We start from the raw sequence: 24053 nt of genomic DNA, 5'->3' as shown, positions 1-24053 counted from the left end.
TCATGTAGAAGTTCTGAGTTCTTTCTTGCCTTTCTGTGTAGGTTTCAGTTTAGGGGCTGCTGTAATAATGGTCTGTGCAACTTTTTGTAATTAAGGTCTATACAAATAAACATGACCGAACAGGGTGTCCTAGTTTCTCCAGATGGCTTTAAGTCTGGCAAGTGTGGCTGTGGTTTGTGCTATCTTGACCATGATTTCTGATTCTGACCCCCTTTTCTGCAATGACAGCTCTAAGATACTTACATTTGGATACATGTTAATGCTGAAAATGATTTTTTTTGTCTGTTGATGCCCTTGCAACATCAATTGCACCCTTGCTCATCCTGGAAGGGGGATTACCAAATGTGCGACCCCGTTCCAAAGTTTCTTCATTTTCTTATACAGTACTGTATGAGGTTTTTGAGTTTTTCCTTGCCCTCGTGTAGGTTTCAGATCAGGGGAGGTTGCAATGGTGTTCTGTGCTGCCCTGTGGGGGTTTTTTGTGATTCAAGTGCGAAACAGATAAACACGACTTAACAGGATGTCGTTTCCTGCCTGGGTGAACCAAATCGCTACCACACCCACGTCGCAAAATGGCCTGCAGGCCACATCAGTGTAAACTAAAAGCTTCGGTTATGTTCTCATGGCAATGCATACGTTTACTTGAAAAACACATCGCGCAAAAAATGTGATCCCATTAATAGAATGTCTGTAAGTGTAACTGCTCTCTTCAACATGACGCAAATAGTAAGGGATCAGCGGTAAACGAGGCCACGCATTGTCTGTCCCCCGCCCTCCCTCTGCTTGTCAGGAAGCAAGCTGATTGGCCGAGGCCTAGCAAAGAGTGCCCGGGGATCCAAAACTGCAGGCCGCACTTAGCTTACCGTCAAAAATAAACCCAAAACAATAATAGACAAAACGGAGGAGGGGGACAAACACCGAAAGAGTCGGAAGACTACGTTATCAGGTAAATTTGCTTTGGACCAATCCAAATGAAATGCAGTTTCATTCGCAAGGGCCCAGTCGGCCGTAGCGGGCCTCTTGGAGCCTTCGTGGGAAAGCAACGCGGACATAATGCGGCACAGGCGGCGCCGCCTAGCTTAGCAGGCTAGCTAGCCAGACGGTCAGCCGTGAGCGCGTTAGTTCGAACAAATGTCCAACTTTTACATCATAACTGCAACATTTATCGCCTTTAACTGCGACACTGTGATCGAAATGCCTCATATGAACGCACTGGGCATTCTAAACGCCCCAACGAGCAAAGACGGTTAGCTTCAATGCTAAAACAAAATGGCGCTGGGCGGATGCCTTGTAGCTCTTTTGCTAGTTAGCAACGCAGGATGGGCAACGAGCAGTAGCCATCAGGAAAACATTGCACATCTGCACCAATTTGACCATAACCAAGTTTCCTGGCACATTTACACACCACACATCCACTATATATACTTTTGCATGATCATCATCTGCAATAAAGGGCATTATACGCACTTGGGTTAAAGCGTTTGTTTTGTTTTGTGCATTCATTGGACGACAGTGAATCCCCCCACACCCCCCTAATAACACACAAGAGGACTCCCATAGCGACAACAGTGAGCCTGTCTTGCGCACCAAAGGGGCAGCTCGCATCTCGATTTAGAATGTGCCACTAGTTTCAACCAGCTCCAGGTGCGCACAGGTTATATGCACTTGGCACTTGCAGTACTTTACCTTGGCAGAGGACGGAGCCAGTGACCAACATGCCGTCCCACTTCCCTAGCGTACTACTGTGTTACTCCTGCACAGTACTACAATTATTACCTGTGCAGTGTGCATCATTCAGCAATATAGTTACCGTGTTTTCTCATATGAGGCACTATGGATTATAAACCATACCCCACACATACTCAAAAAATAAAATATTCTTTGTCTCATACATAACGTGCACCTGAATAAAAGGAATATTCTTTGTCTCATACATAAGGTGCACCAGAATAAAAGGCGCATAAAATTGAGTAAGTGAACAGTAAGAGCTACCCTGTTCATTCGTGTATGCACTTGCGGTATATATTATTATAAAATATATATATATATAATGTATGTGAATTAGTTGACTCACCTAAACTGCAAAACATTGTATGAAATGGGAATCAGACCTTCATAGCGGTGAAAGCGCCAACACTCAACCATTAAGCCACCATATATAATTTGTAAACAAAAATTATTTTGATTGTATCTCATTATTACGCTATTTTTACTCTAATTGCCAGAAACACGGATTTGCATCGTCCATTTTGTTCTGCATCCTAATAGATTGAATGGACTGTCCACATCTTCACCTGTGCTCTTAGTATGTATACATACGTACAATAGCTTGTTTAGTATTTTGGTTGGTAAAAAAGTTGACAAACTGTTTAACCTATCAGAATCCAGTACAAAATGGACTATGCAATTCCGTATTTCTATCACTATGGGTCAAAGTAGTGTGATTATGAGATAAGCTCTAATGCCTTGTTGTATGTCACCAGGGATAGTGTTGGCACGCTTACGCCACTATTAGAGTTCAAATCCTGTTGCATAGGATGTTTAGCAATCATTGCATAAAAATACTGTAGTATACCGTTAAACCCCATGTAGTAATTCAGACCTATAATTATTAAATGTATTTTCAATCTTATTCACCGTATTCTGCTGTATATGAGGCGCACCAGATTATTAGGCACACTCTCAGATTTCTGGCCGGTTTGGGGTTTTTAGGTGGGCCTTGTCCGAAAAATACGGTACATAAAGTTAGATGTTTTGATCAGATATCAAACTGCTCAGATCATGAATAGCGCTTCAAACAGACACATACCAGCATATTAACCATGCTACTTTCAAAGAAAACAATTTGGATATGATATGAGAGGAAATGAGAAACTATCCAAAAGAAGACAAATAACGCATAAATCTTATTTGGTTGCAATAGACCAAAGTTGTGGAATAGTTTAAACAATGACTTGAAAAACTTGTCAAGCCTTCACAAATTCAAGAGTTAATAGAAAACCAAACTGATTCAAGGTTACATTTATGAATCATACTAGAAATGCCAAGTCCCTTTTGACCTTTCATATAAGAGTTATTATTGTTTAAATATAACTACTTATGAATAAAATAACTAACAGAAAAAACATTCACATATCCATCTATCAAAATTGTTTTAGTTTATCTTACGCGTTGTGTTCATTATTATTTTATTTGCATGATAATGAGATGTGATTCGTTTTACATACAATACCTTGTAATAATAACTTGATTTAATTTACCCCGCGACCCTACTGAGGATAAGCGGTGCAGATAATGGATGGATGGATGATTTAATTTATGTGAAAAGTGTTTGGACTGTCAGGGGCATGGGACCAAGATCCGCTATCGCTTTTTCCCGTCAGCCCTTTTTTTTCGCCCCTTCTTTTTTTCTAATTTGTTTATCAAAGCTGTGTATTTTGAAATCATTGTAACTTTGTATTTGATGAAACGAGAAAAGATATAAATAACAACTGATATAAAATTGAAAATGCAACATGATTTGCATTGTTGTTGTGGCTACTAATAGCTGGGCCTTTTTTCCTACCATAGGAATTAATAGCGCTGGTGTGAAGAAGCACATCTGAAATGATGTTTTGGTTTTAAAGGTCTGCACGTCAAATGTGAAGGTATTTCCTCTAGTGAATTTGCACAACACTTTTGCATACTAGCTAAATATACAGTATAACACGGCTCATAATTAATATTATAAAGTTTTCAGGGTGGTTTTACCCTCGGGATTAAATATGGACCAAGGAGGTGGTGTGTTGGAGTTACACACCCAGGAGCTGAAGATGCCCCACGCTATGATCATGCAAGATTTCGGTGGGTGGTGAAATTATGAGTTTGATTTTTGTAGTCACAAGACTTATACAACAGAGGAACAAAACCCAGAGGCTTTAAAAGTGTAAATAAGGTCTATGTGTTAGTGTTTCAAAAATTGGCACTTGTAATTTGATATTACTTTCATTAAATAAGAATCACAAAAACTTTCATTAGAATACAGAGGCTTTTATGGTTTGGAAATAAATCCAAAACTGATAATATTACTTATAGAATTCAACAACTATTTTAGTAAATTGATTAGTTTATTACCAGGCAATTGTAACTTTCAACAGTCGGAATTCTCTGCCAGCCTCTGAACTTTATTTATTTATTTTTTTAATTCTGTAGGCTTTCATGAAAGCGGACTCTTAACAATGGTCACCGCACATTTTGTTGCTCAAAAAGTTTAAAAGGTTTGAGTTAATCTGATGTCATGAAGCTCGTGTTGTTTTTCAATTGGCATATTTGATATACACGGATTTTGGCAGGAAAAGTACTAATATTATGCAAGGTTACACTTGAAATATTTCATCTTACAGCTTTGATGGAACTTGAGATCAATGCTTATCTTTTAAAGGTCCAATATAATTTTCTGCAAATCTCTATATCTTGTGAGTTTTAAGTTGCTTAAGAGTTTGTGCCTGTGATCTATGTAAAAAAAGTTGACCTTTTTTGCAATTAATATATTTCTTTTTATCAGTTGCAGGGATGGGGGGCTTGGCTCATATTGACGGGGATCACATTGTGGTGTCTGTGCCTGAGGGTATGCTTCTCTCTGACGTAATGACGGATGAGGGCATTCTCTTGGAACATGAGCTGGAGGTGGAGGGACTGGAGACCCAGGTTGTCGAAGGCCTGGAGACTGAAGTAGTGGAAAGTTTACATGCAGACGTGGAGGGCCTGGAGGCGGAGGTGGTAGAAGGGCTACAGACGCAAGTGGTGGAGCTGGAGGCTCAGGTTGTGGAGGGACTGGAAGGAGAAGTTGAGGTGGAGGGTCTCGAGGCACATGTTGTCGAGGGACTGGAAACCGATGTGGATGTGGAGGACCTGGAAGCTCATGTTGTCGAGGGCCTAGAGGAGGAAGTAGAAGTGGAAGGCCTGGAAGCAGAAGTTGTGGAGGGTCTTGAGGTGGACGTAGACAGCCTGCAGTCCCAGGACGTGGACGGCCACGAAATTAGCAGTGAAGACATGGTTCACTCAGAACATAGCGTGATCATGCCAGATAACATCTTAGGAACAGAGGTGGCAATTGAGGAGGCTTTAGAACACCACCACGTCCTAACCTCGGACCTCATCCAAGATGCCAACCATCATGATGACATGTCAGATCAGGTGTTTGTAGCAGAGCTTCTGTCAGACCACCAGGATAACACTCTGGACCACCAGCTTGTTGCAGAGGGCTTAATGGTGACTGAGGGCAGTGCAGAAACCATCATCCACGGGCAACTTCCGTCTGAGGGCGTTCCTCTGCAGATGGACGAGGATGATGATGGAAGGAGCAGTTCTGAAGATTACCTGATGATCTCCTGTAAGATCATATTTCATTTCTGAAAGCATTTCTCTTCTCAGTGTTTTCATTTTGACATTTTGCTGTTTAGTGGACGAGGTGGGAGAGAAATTAGACATAGGAGACACTCCTCTCGAGATTAGCACTGAGGTGATGGAAGACAAGGAGTGCAAGGAGGATAGCGCTGCGGAGGTCATCAAAGTCTACATTTTCAAAGCTGAGGCGGATGATGATTTGGGCAAGTCGTAATCGGTATATTATATAACCCCTATTGTTTTTATTCGAGTAACATGAAATTACCTTCCACATCAGGTGGAACAGAGGTGATAGCTGAGGATGATTATCAAAATGGCCACCCTGACCTTGAAGCCGCCTCATCTGGAAGACTTGGAGTTGGTCGTGACAAGATGGTCTACATGGCAGTCAAGAAGCAGCCCAAAATTGAAGAGGACAGTGAGGATGATGACATCGGTATGTTCTTGTGAAACTGACAAAACATTTTTTTTTCTTAAAACGAAAAGTGGTAAATGCTAATTGGAAATAGCCATCCAATGCCTTTTTTAATGACTGCATGGGTTTTATTCAGGTAAGACCATAGATCAGGTGAAGAACGGCACAGCCACACCTTTTCTACAAATCCGAGACGGTGTACCGGTGAACCGTGTCCTCAAACCCAAAGCTAAGAAAAAGAAGAAAGGTGACACTCGACAGTGTCAGACAGGTAGGACCTGTATTAGCATTTCCTCTGTGTTGTTACATAAAAACCACTAACTTTTGCATTTATTTTTGTAAATCGCACCATTTTTTTAACCTAAAAAAAGAACTAAAGTTTGGGTGCACATCATACACGAGCTCTCTTAGGATAGTATATTACCACATTTGTGCAACGATTGAACAGTTGAAAATATTGCTGGCCACAATCACAAAACATTAAATGCTACAACATCTCCCATCCCACAAGACACTTACAGTCTATTTTTGGTAACCACACCTAAATCTCTTGCATGGAGGTTTTATGATTAATACGGTAAATCTTGATGGTTTGTGCAAAGGGAACGCCCCATCATTTCTCTCTTTGCCTCGCCCACACCAAAATGTGAGTTAATCACTGGTATTTTGCACAGTTACCATCATCTACAGTCCTGAAATTTCAGTTTTATTCTTCTTATTGTTTTCAAAGATATACTGTTACGTGCTAGAATGCAACTCGGGCTGCGAAGGGGAAAATCTCTGCACATGATCCTTCTTTCAAGCTCAAAATTGCTCATCACGCTGAAATGAATGAAGGGCTTTTATTGTCCATTTACAATGAATTCCCAGAAATTGAGCTGCTAGCCATAAATTCACTGCGCCAGAAACTGATATTGGAGAAAGGAGAAAACAGAAACTCGCCCTGAAAGATGAAATTAAAAGCACAATGAGAAAAGCAACTCTTTGGTGTATCTGATGATGAATAAAACCCTGAAGGACATTGAATAGACATTGTAAATTTTACAATGGCATTGTGTTCATAGTTTACACTGTCAATAAATAATAATAATAATAAATTCCGTATGTATTCAACGTTTGTCACCCACAATGCGTACCGTAATTTCAGGGCTATAAAGCCCCCCCCATACATAAGGCACACCAGACTATAAGGCGGTACAGTGGGAACGTCAACGAAACAGAAATTTCAAACTCATTAACCCCTTAAAATTCCAACGGCTCGCAAAGTAGCAAATACGTGTGACACGTACGGACACAATGTCACCAATCACTCAAATGCATCATTCCACATATCATTAGGAAGGTTAAACTCTTGGGATTCAAGAAATCCCAACCATTTTTTGTTTGTATTTTCTTTTTCGCTGGCAACTGTGTGGACAGCAAAGTAAGAATTTCATTGTGCAGGGAAACGTGATTCTTTACTGTGCATATGACAATTAATTCTTTCAATTGAAATGAATTTAAAAATACTTCAAAATCCGTCTGAATCAAGAAACTGGGAAAATATAAAGCCGCAGTAGCCCACCAAAGCTGTCTTGCAGCCATCACGTTCAATAATAAAATGCAACCATGGTCCTCTTACATCCAGGAGTGTAGTAAATCCAATTTCGTGAAATATATTCACACTCAAAAACATGCAAAAATGGCGACAAATAAAATAAAATAAAAAATGTTTTCTCCAGGCAGTAGAATGACCTAATGCGTGATTCACATCTTTTTCAGCCAATTGCAGGCTTTGTTTTGCCCTGCTTAGCCTATGATAAAAAGGACCCGCCTCATTTACCTCCGAATAACTTTAGCCAATAGCAACCGATTCAAATAATGATTGACACATTGGTCAGGAAATGAAATGCGGGTGTATATATCCCAGCATATTCTGCGGACTACTCCTATGGGGAATATCTAGTCGGTGGCTGCTTGCATTACTTGCGAGGCCTTGCGACTCGATATTGATCCAGTAGGTTTAACCAAGTTGCATGTGATTTGACTAAACAGTTATACAGGTACATGTTTGTACTGTTAACACAACACTAAATCTCAAATTCATGTAATAATTTTTGATAGCCCTTTAAACCCATTTACTTATTTATTCATAAATTGCTGTGGTCATAGAGGGCTTCAATCTATATTTTCACTTGGGGCCCCAAATAACATCCTACATACCAACCCGCATTTAGCCTTTATTACGGTTAACTTAAAATTTGAGCTTTGGTGTTGTCTAACTATGACTAAAAGAGTAATGAAAATTTGCTTTGCTAAATGGTTTGGATGTTATCCTGGTGTCTTTTACATCGACCCAACATACACCTATCTGATTTACCGTTTGGTATGGTCACACCGGTAGGGCTGCAACTAATGAAATGAAATGAAATGAAATTATCTGCATTTATATAGCGCTTTTCAAGTCAATGACTTCCCAAAGCGCTTTACAATGTGCTCCACATTTCCCAATAGCGGCCTTGCAGCCATGTAAGGCACTAACCTGCTTATTGGGGGTATTGGGTTCAGTGTCTTCTTGAGTATGGCTAGGATTAAAGAGCATAGTTGGAGCAGGAATGAGAAACTATTGAGACTTTAATTGTCTTGACTCAACTTTAGTTCTGAAACACTTGTAATTGTACAAGACACAATTAGAGACTAATTGTGATTAAGGGCTATACAAATAAAAATGACTTGACTTGACTTGTAATTGTAATATCACACTCCTAGTTACCTTTAGAGACAGATGCGCTATCGCGCATGTTCTAATCTTCGTGTAGCCTCAGTCTGTTGTAAAAAAGTGTCGTCAATGGAATTGATTGTCGACTAATTCTATTATTGATTTTTGGTGACACGTAATGACCTTATTGAACTGCCTCTTTCAGCTGTCATCATTGGGCCCGACGGCATGCCACTTACAGTCTACCCATGCCACATCTGCGGGAAGAAGTTCCGCTCACGAGGCTTCCTCAAATGCCACATGAAAAACCACCCGGACCACCTCCTGAAGAAGAAGTACCAGTGCACGGACTGCGATTTTACCACCAACAAGAAAATCAGTTTCCACAACCATTTAGAGAGCCACAAGCTGCTAAACCACAACAGCGAGCGCTCCCCAGAATACACAGAGTACGCCCGGCGCTACCACGAGACCAGCCCCCTCGGCTCTGACAAACTCATCGTCAAGGACCGGGAGCCCAAAATGCACCACTGCAAATACTGCGACTATGAAACGGCTGAGCAGGGTCTTCTCAACCGCCACCTGCTGGCCGTGCACAGCAAGAACTTTGCGCACGTTTGCGTGGAATGCGCTAAAGGTTTCCGCCACCCGTCCGAGCTGAAGAAACACATGCGGACGCACACGGGCGAGAAACCCTACCACTGCCCGCACTGTGAGTTCCGATGTGCGGACCAGTCCAATCTAAAGACTCACATCAAGAGCAAGCACGGCGCCGACCTACCCTTCAAGTGCAGCCACTGCCCGCAAGCTTACGCCGATGCGCGTGAGCTCCAACGCCACATCGAGATGGTGCAAGGCCACAAAACGCACCAGTGCCCGCATTGTGAGCACAAAAGCACCAACTCCAGCGACCTGAAGCGGCACATCATCTCGGTGCACACCAAGGACTTCCCCCACCAGTGCGACGTGTGCGAGAAAGGCTTCCACCGGCCCTCTGAGCTCAAAAAGCATGCCGAGACACACAAAGGCAACAAAGTTCACCAGTGCCGGCACTGTAACTTCAACGCCCCTGACACCTTCACGCTCAGCCGCCACATCCTTTCCCTGCACACTAAAGAACTGCCCTTCAAGTGTAAGCGATGCCGGCGAGGTTTCAGACAGCCGGCGGAGCTGAAGAAACACATGAAGACGCACAGCGGTAGGAAGGTTTATCAGTGCCAGTATTGCGAGTACAATAGCACGGACGCTTCTGGCTTCAAGCGCCACGTCATCTCCATTCACACCAAGGACTACCCGCATCGCTGCGACTACTGCACCAAAGGCTTCAGGAGGCCTTCGGAGAAGAGCCAGCACATAGCCAGACACCACAAGGACATGTTAATGTAACCTCACCCCACTTCTCTGCCCTCGTAAATCTGTTTCACGCGCTCGGCGGTAATTTTAGTGTATTCAAAATTTAAAGGTGTAGACTGTTGATGGCAACCACATTATGTTTGCCGTTCTGTGTCGTCATGGGTGTAAAACTTCTCCCCCTAATGTCAGAACACATTTTAGATGGGATCCGAATCCCCCAAAAAAGACAAAAAAAAACATACGCACTGAGTGGGACAGGTGTAAGTCGTGTAGTTCCTTTTGTTTTTGCTATGTTGATGTAAATGATGTAAGAACATATATTCAGGGTTTCAAATGTCTATATTTTTATACCCACTCAGCGGAAATGCTGCAGGAGAAAACCTTCAAGGATGATGGACACCGCCGAATCATGAGCATTTTTTTTCAGTTTTTCCATCCATATTGCCGACGAGTATCTTCACGAATCAGATTTTAGCCAGACATTATTTTCCCACTGCCATGCACCTTTCTCCCGCTCTGAGAAAGCGTTTTAGTGATATTGAAATACCTGCACCTTAGCCTACAGTTTTTATTCCTAACTTTTTGCCGTTTCTTTAAATGATCATGTGTGATTTATCCACAATTCGTCAGAAACTTTTAAGTAGAATCAGGGTTTCTAGTCTGAAAATCTCAGTCAGGTCTAGTTTAAAAAACATCAGTTAAGACGATTGTACATGGTGCTACGTAATGGCTGTTTTTAATCGGATGAATCAAGATAACTAGCCACGTGGTGGTGGTGACGTGCTACGAAGATGTTCAATGAGAATAAACAACAGTGCCCAGCTAATAATACACTTGCAATCATGCCTTACATCTGCTGGTCTTTCTCCCTTAAGCACTGATGGACTCAGCCAATCTGAAAATGTTTTTTGTTTGTTTTAATCTCAAACATACTGTGTCAATACCAATCTCTCGGAGATTGTGATTGAGTCAGTAGAAGGCACTTTATTAACTTGTACTCTTTTTGTATTTTAATTACATGTATGGGGTTTATTTATGTATATAATATACATATAAACCCTTGATAAATGATTATACAGCCTTGTGAGTGGGGTAAGTGTTATCTATAGCAAGTGGGCACAATACAGTTGTTAAAAGTGGTGGGTGAAACCATTTCTTGTTCTGTTCCTTGGCAAAGTGTTTGGGTTTTGTGTTTGCTTTGTGCTCACTAAACATGTTTCCCTCATCCTGCAGGTCCCGTACGTAATTCTTGCCCCAATACACATTCTGGATCATACTCTCGTCAGTGGTCATCATTACTGCATTAGTCTATAAAGTATGCTGTTTCCAAGAAATTGTGTTATATACTAAAAGAAAATCCCTGCATTTCATGTACCTTAGTCGGTATTTCCTTTCAGTCAGATTGTGGAGGAACTACTGGTGGGGAAGAAACCAAAATAAAAACAACTATCTTTTTATGCCTCGTGTTCTTCCCGATGAATTCATGAAATCGCAACTCCACCAGGGGTCTTCAATGGGACCCTACTTCTAATAATTTTAACCTGGTAACATAATACGTTTTTATTGTAAAACTATCTCAAACTGGAAGCCCTTTGCGCTAATCAGTATAAAAAAAAGTATGTCTCGGGTTAAAAAATGTTATTTGTATACATTTTAATCATAAAATGTCCATAATTACACCATCCCCTGATCTAAAACCAACATGCTGACAAAACCTCAACATTAGGAAAATAGATCTTGAGAACGGGCCTCACAAGTGGTAATCCCTTCCAGGATGACCAGGCTCCGAATTAATTTTACGTTGGGTAACACTACACGCAGCATTGTGGACATCAATTTTGAAAAAGCATAGGTAGTATGTTAAAGTATCCAAAAAGCGTCCGAAAACATGTCTGTTTAGTTCCCTTATGAATTGGTAGGCTGACGAGGCTGCGTTTTCTGTAGTTTAAGTGTTTTCCAGCACCTAAAACCTTTAGTCTCCTTTCTCGTCGTATCTTTTTATTTTTCGTTTATTTATTCTGTTCCCATGTTTATGTGTGTGTTCGTGTATTTGACGTTCCGGGATGTGAGGTAGAATGGGAGGACGGAGCAGGGGGAAGGGGATTTTGTATGTACATTGAAAGCTGAGTTACATTTCGGTGCCATATAAATACATTTCGGGCAGCACGGCGGCGCAGTTCTAAGGTCTTGGGAACCTCCTGTGTGGGTTCAAATCCAGCTACCGGACTTACTGTGCGGAGTTTGTATGTTCTCCCCGTGCTTGCGTGGGTTTCCTCCGGGCACTCCGGTTTCCTCCCACTTTCCAAAGACATGCATTTCAGGTGGATTGGCCGGTCCGAATTCTCCCTAAGTGTGAATGAGCGAGCGAGTTGTCTGTCCCTGTGTGCCCTGCGATTGGCTGGCAACCAGTTCAGGGTGTCCCCTGCCCGATGATTGCTGGGATGGGCTCCAGCACCCCCGCGACCCTACTGAGGATAAGCGGTGCAGCTAATGAAATGAGATAAATACATTTCGAATTGAACATCTTTCACCTCCAATGACAACTCGCCGTGATTTGTTGAGGATGATCACGTGTGATTTTTGTCCCTCGTTGACGTCATTATAGATGGTTAAAAATCGCAGAGAGAAAGTGTGTCGTAAACGACTGAACCCGGAAGTTGCAACGCGTATCTTTTCAAAGCTAGTTTCTGTAAATGTATAAAACGTTAATATACCATGTTTTTGTTGTGTTTGAAAGCTATGGCGTGTCGTGTACAAAATTAACAACATTAGTCATTTCTCTAAATCGCCAGGAGATGACAGTATCGCTTTACTGAACTGTTTGTTCAACTGCTCCAAGAAGGTCTTTAAACGGTAAGGTCTGAACATTACTTTTCTCATTTGGTTTACCTTCCCCAAGTAAAAACTTTGAATTGTTGCAATTATTTGTGTTTTTCCTCATATAAAGTTTTAGACTCGAACAGGGGTTTCCAATGTCGTGCCTGTGGGCACAAGGGGTGCGTCCTTAGAAAAGATGAGGTACCTGCGGACCTTTTCTGAAACGATCTCATCAGGGCTTGGTCATAGTGATTTTCTAGGAAAACATGTTTTTTTAGAGTCTATCTAAACTTTCTTCCTATAATTAACCTGATAATATCACCATAGTAATAACATGACACATTGTTTTAGAAATTCATATCAAAGTGGGTGCCCTTTACGCTAAAAAGAATCAAAAAGTATCATCTCTAAGGAAGTTGGAATGTATCACTTATCTGTCAAAAATGAGACAGGCACGCCAAATGGGGTCAGAACCTGAACAGACGGAAAACCCAGACGCGTAACGTTTTTACACAAGCCTTATTTTACGGGAATGGGGCAGTCATGCGCATGAACACAAACGCCAGTGATTCGGCGATCGCTGGGCGGAAGAAGTGAGACAGAAAAGTCAGGCGCGGGAAAACAGGAAACCAGAGGAAGATGAGATAGACACCGGACAGGACAGATGGGATCAATACCAGATACAGGATACAAGAGCAGATACTGGACAGGACGGAACAGACAAGATCGATACCGGATAGTGGAGCAAGATACTGGACAGGACGGAACAGACAAGATCGATACCGGACAGTGGAGCAAGATACAGGACGGGACAGACGGGATCGATACCAGATACTGGAGCATGATACCGGACAAAGCAGGGCGGATGGAATCGATACCGGATACTGGAGTAAGATACCAGACAGGACGAGACAGGTGGGATCGATACCGGATACTGGATACACGAGCAGGTTAGGAGTCAAAATACAAGTCTTGCAAGTGCAGAGAGTTGTTGACGGACTGACCAAGAGTGAATGAGAGCACTGAGTTTAAATAAGAGGGAAGCCAATCAGGCAACGAGCAACAGCTGGTGCCAAATGGGCGGGCCCAAGTGAGGGCAATGGGCAACCGTGACAAATGGGTTGTATGCCACAGCCTTCTGTTTAAATTGATGCATGTTTATACTCAAGTTCCTGTTTGTGTTTATTCTGATAAAATGCCCGAGTTTTTGTCTCCATTGCTTCTTGATTTAGCTTTGTTTATCTGCATCTTGTAAAAACAAGGACTCATTGAACATTGCACTGAGACATTACAACCAAAAGCCAAACTATTGTTGAAGGTACCTCTTGTACAGATAATTTTTTTTTTTTTTTAATCACCATTGAATCCCAGTAAGGGCAGCACGGCGGCTGAGTGGTTAGCCCATCCGCGGCACAGTTCAGAGGTCATGAGAACAAACCTTCCTGTGAGGAGTTTGCATGTTCTCCCCGTGCTTGCGTGGGTTTCCTCCAGGCACTCCAGTTTCCTATCACATTCCAAAAACAAGCATGTCAGGTTTATTCGCCGTTCTAAATTGTCCCTGGATGTGAATGAGCGAGACAATAGTCTGTCTCTGTGTGCCCTGCGACTGACTGGCAACCAGTTAAAGGTCTTCCCACTGCCCGAAGATACTTGGGATGGCCTCCAGTCACCCCTGCGACCATAGTGAAGATAAGCGGTGCAGATAATGGATGGATGGATGAATTCCAGACAAAAAACAACATTATGCCGAAACGAAGTTATAAACACTGTTCTGCTTCTGTACCAACAGTGTTGTTTCCGTATATTTTTCTTTAAATCAAATCGAGTCTGAAGAGTTCCTTTCGCAATCATAGGGCTCAATTAATTGTGCATTTTGGAAAATGTATTCATGAAATCGCTCGCTTTTGATCAAAAGTCTTCTAGTATAGACTCGGAAAAAAACATGGAAATAAATTGTCTACAACAATGGAAATTATAACTAATGCGTTACAAATTCACACCTGCGCCTAGGACAAATGTAACATCCTGTTCACTTTCCAAGAACATGTCTCGCATACCCACATGGTTGCCAACGGCAACCGCCACCACAGCGCTGATCAAAATGCCAGTCATAAATCCCCCTCCTTATTTCACAGCTTCGTTTTAGAGCTGAGGTCAGAACCCTATGGCTCGCGAGCCATATACGGCTCTTTTTATGAGTACATATGACTCGAAAACAAAAAAGAAGTTGCACATTTACTTATTGTATTGTTTCATGCAGAAAAGAACGTGTGAAACCGAGACTATAATATAGACTGGTGAAAGGGTTCAGTTCAGTATATATTGAACACAATTTTAAGTACAATTTACAGTCAATGTGTCACACCAACAGACCCCATTTTTACTGTAAATCAATAAATAATCCTATATATGGATGCTCATCTAACAATCTATGTTCAATTTTTTGACACTCATGATGAAAATCCACATAACAAACTTCAAATGCCCAGAAGCTCTAGCAAAGCACTTTGAAGAAATTGGTTTGTGTAAGCAGTAGAAATGGGCGCAGCTATACACAGGGCGAGCACACTCCTCCTCGCCCAGCGCTGTTTGCACTGAAGGTAAATACATTGATATCCTTGTTTTCAGTATTTTGTGACATTTTTACAAAAGAACTTTGCTCGCACCTTGTTTTTAAACCATTATTTAGGACAAAAAGGAGACGAATATTAAGCGGTATATTTACATTAGATAGATAGATAGCCATCAGCCATGCGCACAATAGGCTTGACTCCGCGCTCATCAAAGTTTGGAACGCTACAGATGAGATAGGCAAGAATAATTACAATATACTCTCCAGGCCATATGTACTCATTATAAGCCAAAGGTTCCCGACCCCTCACATAGTCAAGTCAAGTCAAGTCAAGTCATTTTTATTTGTATAGCCCTTAATCACAATAAGTCTCTAAGGGCTTCACAGATTAGTACACTATGTTACACAGACTATTTTTCAGTCGACAAGAAGAGTAGGTTATTATTCATATGCAATGGAGTAGAAGTGAGTTTTAAGTTTAGATTTAAACATTTCCACTGAGGTTGCAGATCGGATCTCAGGGGGAAGAGCGTTCCACAGCACCGGTGCCCGGATGGAGAACGCTCTCGAACCAGCAGAACACTTCTTTGCTCTCGGGATCACCAGAAGACCGGCACTCTCAGATCGTAGGCTTCGGACCGGGACATAGGGGCAGATCAGATCTGAAAGATAAGAGGGAGCAAGTCCATGTATGATTTTGTACAATACTAAGAGAACCTTGAAGTCACATCTTTGGCTAACTGGGAGCCAGTGCAAGTTAGCCAAAATCGGTGTTATGTGATCGTACTTTTTTGTCCTAGTTAAAAGCCTCGCTGCGGCATTTTGTACTAGCTGAAGAGACTTGATTCTGGACTTCGGGAGACCGGAGAGTAGTGCATTACAGTAATCGAGACGGGAGGTAACAAATGCATGAATTATAGTTTCCGCATCAGACAGACAGTATTGAACGGATTTTGGCAATGTTACGAAGATGGAAGAAAGCGGTTCTAGTAATTTTCTTTACATGCATCTCAAAGGTTAGATCAGGGTCAAATATGACACCTAAATTTTTAACTGAGTCACTCTGTGTGATGTGACATTTGTCAATGTTCACAGCAGTTTTTGAGAATAAGTCACGGCATTTAGATGGACTAATGACTAACATTTCGGTCTTTTCAGAGTTAAGACGCAAGAAATTGAGTGACATCCACTCTTTTATCTCAGTGAGGCAGGCCTCCAAATTTCCACAGTTTAGTGTGGAAGATTCCTCCAACGGAAGATAGAGTTGAGTGTCGTCTGCGTAGCAGTGGAAGCTGATATTGTACTTGCGAATAATGTCACCTAATGGAAGCATGTAAATGTTGAAAAGAAGGGGGCCAAGCACTGAACCCTGCGGAACACCGCAGGTAACATTAAAGGGCTCAGATGTCATTTCACCATATTTAACACAGTGCGTCCTATCTGAGAGGTAGGATCTGAACCACGAGAGGACGGTTCCTGAGAGACCAATCCATTTTTCCAACCGTTCTAGTAGGATATTGTGGTGCACTGTGTCAAAAGCAGCACTAAGATCCAGCAGCAGCAAAAGTGATGAAGCGCCAGAATCCATTGACATTAGGAGATCATTTGTTACCTTGATCAGAACTGTCTCAGTAGAGTGGTTAGCCCTGAATCCTGATTGCATGGATTCAAAAAGGTTATTCTCGGATATGAAAGCATTCAGCTGCTGTGCCACTACTTTTTCGAGTACTTTAGAGAGGAAAGGTAGGTTTGACACAGGTCTGTAATTACTTAAGATTTCTGGATCAAGGTTGGGTTTTTTCAGTGTGGGTTTAATAACGGCGGACTTAAAAGCTGCTGGAACTACACCTGAGGAGAGTGATATGTTTATAATATTTAGAACTGAAGGTCCAAGGACGCCAAAAAGACTTTTAATAAGTGAACCTGGGAGCGGGTCGAACTGGCAAGTTGTCGGTTTGGCCGCATTTACCACCTGTTTGAGATCATCAAGTGACAGTTCACTAAAACCGGCCATTTTCCCAAGGCAGCCACCCTGTCGTGCATCTGTAAATTTCAGTCTTTTAATATGTGTGGTATTAATAATTTCTTTAGCAATTTCTTCCTGTATGCATTGAATCTTCTTAGTAAAGAAGACCATTAAGTCCTGAGCAGAGTGTGTCGAACTATCTGCAATAGTCTGTTGCCTTGTAAGCGATGCTACAGTGTCAAAAAGGGCTTTGGGGTTGTTCTTTTGAGACGCAATCACCTTCGAAAGGTAGGCCGATTTTGCAGAGGCAAGGGCCGCTTTATACTTTAACAAGCTGTCACACCAGGTTTGATGGAAAACCTCAAGCTTGGTAGCGCGCCATTTTCTTTCCAATTTCCTGCATTCTTGTTTAAGGGTTCTAGTTTCATCAGTAAACCAAGGCGTGCGTCTTTTAGGACGTGATTTTAGTTTTATGGGCGCTATTGAATCCAGCACACTAGTCAGGGTGGTATTGAACTCATTCATGAGTGAGTCAATCGAGCCATTGTATGTAGGAAAGGACGCAACTGCTCCAGGAAGGAGTTCAAAGAGCTCAGAAACTGCCAGTGCTTATATTGCGTCCGCTAAATACTTCAGCTTTTTTAACACTACACTTAGCTAGCACCTCAAATGTAACTAAATAATGATCCGAGATAACGGTAGTACACGGTAACACCATAATGTTTGAGGTTAAAACTCCTCGAGTCAGAATCAAGTCTAGCGTGTTCCCATTTTTATGGGTTGGCAAATCAACCAGTTGATTAAAGCCAAATGCATCAATTAGAGACCTAAACGCAATAGTAAGTGAATTGAGTGGGGAGTTCATATGAATGTTAAAGTCTCCCATAATTATAATTTTGTCTGCATAGGTTACTAGTTCAGACAAAAGTTCAGCAAATTCGTCTAAGAAAGTTGTGTATGGCCCAGGTGCACGATAGATAGTTATTACATAAATTGACAATAGAGAGGACCGCATCACAAGAGCCTCAAACGCCTTGTAATTATTAGAGGTACGTGGATTAAATTTGAGCGATTTTTCAGAAATTAGCGCAACACCACCACCCCTTTTCAACGCGCGTGCTATATGGCTACTCTCGTAGTCTGGGGGAGAAGCATAATTTAGCGCTAAGTACTCATCTGGGCGTAACCAAGTTTCACACAGACCCATACAGTTAAGTTTATAATCACGAATAATGTTATCAACAAGTAAAGCTTTTGGAGCAAGCGATCTAATATTTAACAGACCAAATTTCAGCTTTGCTGAATCATTTGACTTAGCTGAACTCTTTGTAGTCTTTGTCGAAATCTTCAAAGGCTGCCGCTCTTGTGGCTTTTCGTGTGGGTTGTCCGGCGAGGGATGAATGGTGGAATTAGTTACATCCTCGCGTCCTTCCTCGCGTCCATCTTGCTGCTTAGACTTCGCACGCTTCACACATCTACCTGCACGGCAACCACGCTTCTGTTTTCTGTCCTTACGGCGCCGTTGTCGTCGTTTATTAAGCGGAATAGCCGTCCACAAGGATGCCGGGTCTCTTTGAAGTTCGCTCGGTATATCATAGGCGGTATAAAAAGTGCCCGAAAATCCTAAATTTAGACGCCCACCCAACCGAATAAGTTCGTCCCTACTGTAAGTATTTTTGGCCACACATGTGTCCAAAAGTGAAAGCAAAAAAGACAAGAGAACGGCAATAAATAGAAGATTAGCTGGAGAGCAACGAGCCGCAAGCATGTATCCATGCGCCGCCATGTTGGAGTCATGGATTTTATTAAATCATCAACATAGACTGTGCTTTTTATCTCTTCTGTAATACGACCATCCTGAACACATTTACAGGCACAACAACTGTCCAAAACAGTGTCAAAGTGGTCCTAAAACTCAATAGTCAGTCTAAACATTAGCTGAAAACACATCTGCAGAATTTATATTTCATTTTAACCATTATTAATTTCTTAACACAATCTAAATTACATACAAATGCAACAAAATGGTCATCAGAATGCCATCTTTTTTATTCTAGAAAAAAACGAACAAATGAAAACCAAAACTTAATTTACGCCGAGGTGCTTAACTTGTTTGGATGTTTGGGCATTTGGGTTGGCCATGATCCAACTTCTTTTGTGTTTTTTGCTCCTTTTTCCCTTTTTCTTCTTCCTTCTTTATTTTTATGTATGTTCTTATCTTGCTGTCGGTCACCCCTCTTAAAGGATATGACCAGGGTAGATAGATGGATGTGGTAAAAGGATAGTGGGATGTTTAGACGGGTTCTAAGGGATGGGCAGAGCACCTGTATGATGCGGCAAGGGTAAACCAGTGAAAGCTGTCGGGCCCTGCTGTTGAACAGAAGAGTGTGTTGTGTCACCCTGACCGGAGTGACATGTCCGCTTTCTTGTGACCCGTTTCATCTGGAGGAACGAAAGCAGGACCAACTTGGGTGCCGAGGTGCTCAACTTGGGCATTTGGGTTGGCCATGGTCCAAACATTTTTGTGTGTGTTTTTGCTATGTTTCCTTTTTTCTTTTCTTTGTTTTTGTGTATGTGTTTGTCTTGCTGTCAGTCACCCCTCTTGAGGGATATGTCCACGGAAGATAGATAGATAGATAGATATTTATATTGATATGGGACACATACTCTGGCATTATTATTATTTCATGGATTTTATTAAATCATCAAACATCACACGGTGAAATAAAATGTGCTGAAGAATATATGGTGTGGCTCTCTCTCTCTCGCTCTCTCTCTCTCTCTCTCTCCCCCCCAAAAAAAATAAATCAAAATATTTTTGCTTTTATTGCTCTTTGGGTCCAAAAGGTTCCCGACCCCTGGTTTACTGGTTTAGAGCATAGCGAGAGCTCCCTTATAAGGAATCATTACTCCAAGTGATGAGTTGCAGCAGCAACTCAGTTGTCTTTCTGTTTGGAGTCAGCAGAGCATCAAAGGCAAGCCCACCTCATTGCCCCAGAGCAGAGGTGTCCAAACTTTTTTTCTGCTGACTGCCACATACAGAAAAATCGAAGGACCCTGAGGACACTTTGAAATGATGAGACTTGAATTTGTTTGGACACCTAGAAACAAATCAATCAAACACTTCAATCCTACGTGAATGAAACTTCCATGTTACAACTTTGTTTAGGCACAGAAATCGTAGCTTGAGGAGGTGAAGAAAACAACACATTTTCCATCCATCCATCCATTCTCTGCACCGCTTATCCTCAGTAGAGTTGCGGGGGTCCTGGAGGCCATCCCAGCCGTCGTCTGGCAGTGGGCAGGGGACACCCTGAACTGGTTGCCTGCCAGTTGCAGGGCACATGGAGACGTACAACTCACTCGCTTATTCACACCTAGGGACAATTCTAACCGGCCAATTTACCTGACTTGCATGTTTTGGGGATGTGGGAGGAAACCAGAGTGTCCGGGGGAAACCCACACAGGCATGTGGAGAACATGCAAACTCCACACGGGGAGGTTGCGGTAGCTGGACTTGAACCCTGAACCTCTGCCCCGTGGGGCTGCGCAAACCAACCAGGTGCCGTGCCACACAACACATTTTATTCCACCCAAACTATTCAGTTTGGGGGTTTAATGACAGGAGATTGTCATGGTCGCCCTGGCGACCGGTCTGCCCCGCCCCCTGGGCACCAGCTGAAGCAGATCAGCTGATTGCGTGGCTGCTATTTAAGGTTGGGTGGTGGGTATTGCGGGGGTTGGCTCAATACACATTGTCCGTTCTGTTATGCCTTGTCCTGTTTAGTTGAGTTGGAAGAAACCTGTGTTTGCACGTTTTTGTTAAAGCCTGTTTGTTCTGTCTTGTCCCTGAGTTTTGGACAACGTTTATTTTGGTAAATAAAAGTTTTGATCGTCACGCAATTGAGTTCTCCCTTCCTGCCTCCTGCCTCCGTTCCGGTCCCCATCACGTGAAAGAATGAGCCAACCAACATTTGAACTCAGCAAACGATCCCAGCGCGATTTGGGGAGAGCTGGAGGACGCCGTTTGGCAAGCACCCATTGAGGTAACCTTCCCTGCCCGCTCGAACCACGGCCCCGCCCGTCGTGGCCAATGCTGTGCCTCGAATGGGGTCCCGGGAGGTTTTGACGCCTGCCAGTCCGACTCCGCTTCCTGCCAGTCCGACTCCGCCGCCTGCCAGTCCGACTCCGCCGCCTGCCAGTCCGACTCCGCCGCCTGCCAGTCCGACTCCGCCGCCTGCCAGTCCGACTCCGCCGCCTGCCAGTCCGACTCCGCCGCCGCTGCCTGCCAGTCCAACTCCGCCTGCCAGTCCGACTCCGCCTGTCCTGTTCGACGCCCCTGCCTGTCCTGTTCGACTCCCCTGCCTGCCTGTTCGACTCCCCTGCCTGCCTGTTCGACTCCCCTGCCTGCCTGTTCGACTCCCCGGCCTGCCTGTTCGACTCCCCGGCCTGCCTGGTCGACTCTACGGTCTGCCTGTTCGACTCTACGGCCTGCCAGTCCTGGTTCCGCCTGTCCTATCTTGCCGGTTCTGATTCCGCCTGTCCTATCTTGCCGGTTCTGATTCTGCCTGTCCTGTTTGCCGGTTCTGATTCTGCCTGTCCTGTCTGATTCGACTCTTCTGATTCTGCCTGTCCTGTCTGATTCGACTCTTCTGATTCTGCCTGTCCTGTCTGATTCGACTCTTCTGATTCTGCCTGTCCTGTCTGATTCGACTCTCCTGTTTGCCGGTTCTGAGTCGACTCTTCTGTTTTTGCCTGTTCTGAGTCGACTCTCCTGTTTTTGCCGGTTCTGATTCGACTCTCCTGTTTTTGCCTGTTCTGATTCTGCCTGTCCTGTCTTGCCGGTTCTGATTCTGCCTGTCCTGTTTTGCCGGTTCTGATTCTGCCTGTCCTGTCTTGCCGGTTCTGATTCTGCCTGTCCTGAGTCCAACTCCCCTGTTACCACCTGTCCTGATTCCAACTCTTCTGATTCTGCCGGTCCTAATTCCAACTCTTCTGATTTTGCCTGTCCTGATTCTGCCTGTCCTGAATTTGCCTGTCCTGATTCCGACTCCGCTGCCGATCGCCTGTCTTTTCTGTATCCAGTTGGTGGCGAATAATGACATTTTCAATCTACTGTAATCTGATGAGGTACCATAGGTAAATAATTTGGTTGCAAATGTTTAATGGATTTACATTGAGCATCCCACCCACTCCCCAAATTTTGTATTTTAAGTATGGAAAAAAAGTTTATTTAATTTATTTCAGTAGAAAACGGGAAAAAAAATACGTTGAAACTGGTATATACATCTTAAATGAAAACAATTATAAAGTCAGTTACTGTTATTCTTGTACTAGCTCCTGACTCTTTGATCGGAAGAAATTTATATCATCAATTTATTTTATCCTGTCTAGAAGACGACATGGTGCCACGGGCCCCCAATGGAAGCCTATGTAACTCGTGGACTGGTTCTGAAAATAGATCTCCTGTCATTATGATTTCTAGGAAATTCGACATCCTACCGGGATAATGTTTTTGTGATCGACTGAGCCTATTTCAACACTATTTCTAATAATTACATCCTGGTAATAACATAATGATAACAGGAGAACAACACAGTAGTAACATGATAACTTGTTATTTTCGAAATTAATATCAAACTGATAGCCCTCTGCGCTAATAGTCAACAAAAAAGTAACTCTCACCTCAAAAAAGTGAAGTGAAGAAAGATTACTTTTCCTCCTCTGCTTATTCATTTCCCATCCAGGTTGCGAGATAAGTAAAACAAGCGCTTGAGCTGAGCATTTCCCTTGAGGTTCTTATTACAGAATATTCTGGGCACAAATCGGGTACAGAACAAAGCTGTATGATTCACAAGTGCGGGGTCAAAATAGCTCATGATCACTTTTATACCACGACGGCAAGCTTTGACAAAAACAGGCAGTGGAAATATCCCTACTTCACACCAGTCTTTTATCTAGAGTGTAGATCAGACCTGGGTACCCCAATCTCAAATGGCCACATGTCCTTCATGATTTTGGAGGTTTCTTTTATACAACTCAGGGGATACAAATTACCAGCTTGTTAGCAAGCTGGCAGAATATTGTTAATTCTCCCTCTTTTCTGTTCCTATTTTCAGTACTCTGTCCCCTTGGTTTCTTGCTAGTTTGTTGTCTTTTTCATCATTTTTAAGCACCCAAGTCACAGTGCTCTTGTTTATTCAGTGTAACAAATCCCTGCTGAACCTCCCAGATTACGTGTACCACTTCACGGACTATTGGACTGTCAACTTTGCTACTCGAGCTTACTGGAGTTACAAAGAGTTACAAACCTTTTTCTTTTTATTAGGCCACGTTTGTTTGCCTCTAGGGTTCTGGATACTGTTGTTGACTGCCTTTCCAAGTACCAAATCCTGACCCGATTAAGGAATAATTGTACAAATTCGTGCTTCTACATGATGCTTCTGCACCATTCTGAGTGAGTCATACATGACTGAAATAACAAAATGTTATAAATGATAAACTTGTACAATCATGACTATACTGTATATGCAGTGACAAATTAATATTACAACATGACCCCTGGTTTAACGTTTCAAAACAAAACTTCAGCCGATAATTCACTTTTTCTGAGACATTTTATATGGGGGCAGAACGGCAGCGCAGTGTTTAGCGCGTGTGCGGCACAGTTCTGAGGTCATGAGATCGAACCTTCCTGTGTAGAGTTTGCATGTTCTCCCCGTGCTTGCGTGGGTTTCCTCCGGGCACTCCGGTTTCATCCCATATTCCAAAATCATGCATGTCACGTTAATTGTCCGTTCCAAATTGTCCGTATGTGTGAATGAGCGAGTAAGTTGTCCGGCTCTTT

General features: G+C 42.8%; 1 protein-coding gene across 1 annotated transcript; it reads left to right on the top strand.

Annotated features, from left to right (window-relative positions):
* Window positions 1–786: 786 nt before the first annotated feature.
* Window positions 787–11308, top strand: znf711 (ZFX family zinc finger ZNF711). Its single transcript, XM_088343350.1, has 8 exons — window positions 787–946; window positions 3571–3647; window positions 3733–3843; window positions 4544–5371; window positions 5442–5588; window positions 5663–5821; window positions 5937–6071; window positions 8704–11308. Exons 3-8 carry the CDS (start codon window positions 3765–3767, stop codon window positions 9882–9884), a joined length of 2529 nt encoding a protein of 842 aa, XP_088199476.1. The 5' UTR covers window positions 787–946; window positions 3571–3647; window positions 3733–3764; the 3' UTR covers window positions 9885–11308.
* The last annotated feature ends 12745 nt before the right edge of the window (window positions 11309–24053 follow it).

Source organism: Urocampus carinirostris, chromosome 9 (assembly GCF_059441175.1).
Source record: "Urocampus carinirostris isolate Australia breed hairy pipefish chromosome 9, RoL_Ucar_1.0, whole genome shotgun sequence".
Lineage (NCBI taxonomy): Eukaryota > Metazoa > Chordata > Actinopteri > Syngnathiformes > Syngnathidae > Urocampus > Urocampus carinirostris.
The sequence above is the reverse complement of the archived record's forward strand: the minus strand, read 5'-3'. Positions and strand labels throughout refer to the sequence as shown.

Coding starts and splice junctions, on each gene's coding strand:
- znf711 (XM_088343350.1), top strand. CDS start 3,765: ATGGACCAAGGAGGTGGTGTGTTGGAGTTACACACCCAGGAGCTGAAG. Junction 5,372..5,441: donor AGATTACCTGATGATCTCCT/GTAAGATCATAT, acceptor TTTGCTGTTTAG/TGGACGAGGTGGGAGAGAAA. Junction 5,822..5,936: donor CAGTGAGGATGATGACATCG/GTATGTTCTTGT, acceptor GGTTTTATTCAG/GTAAGACCATAGATCAGGTG.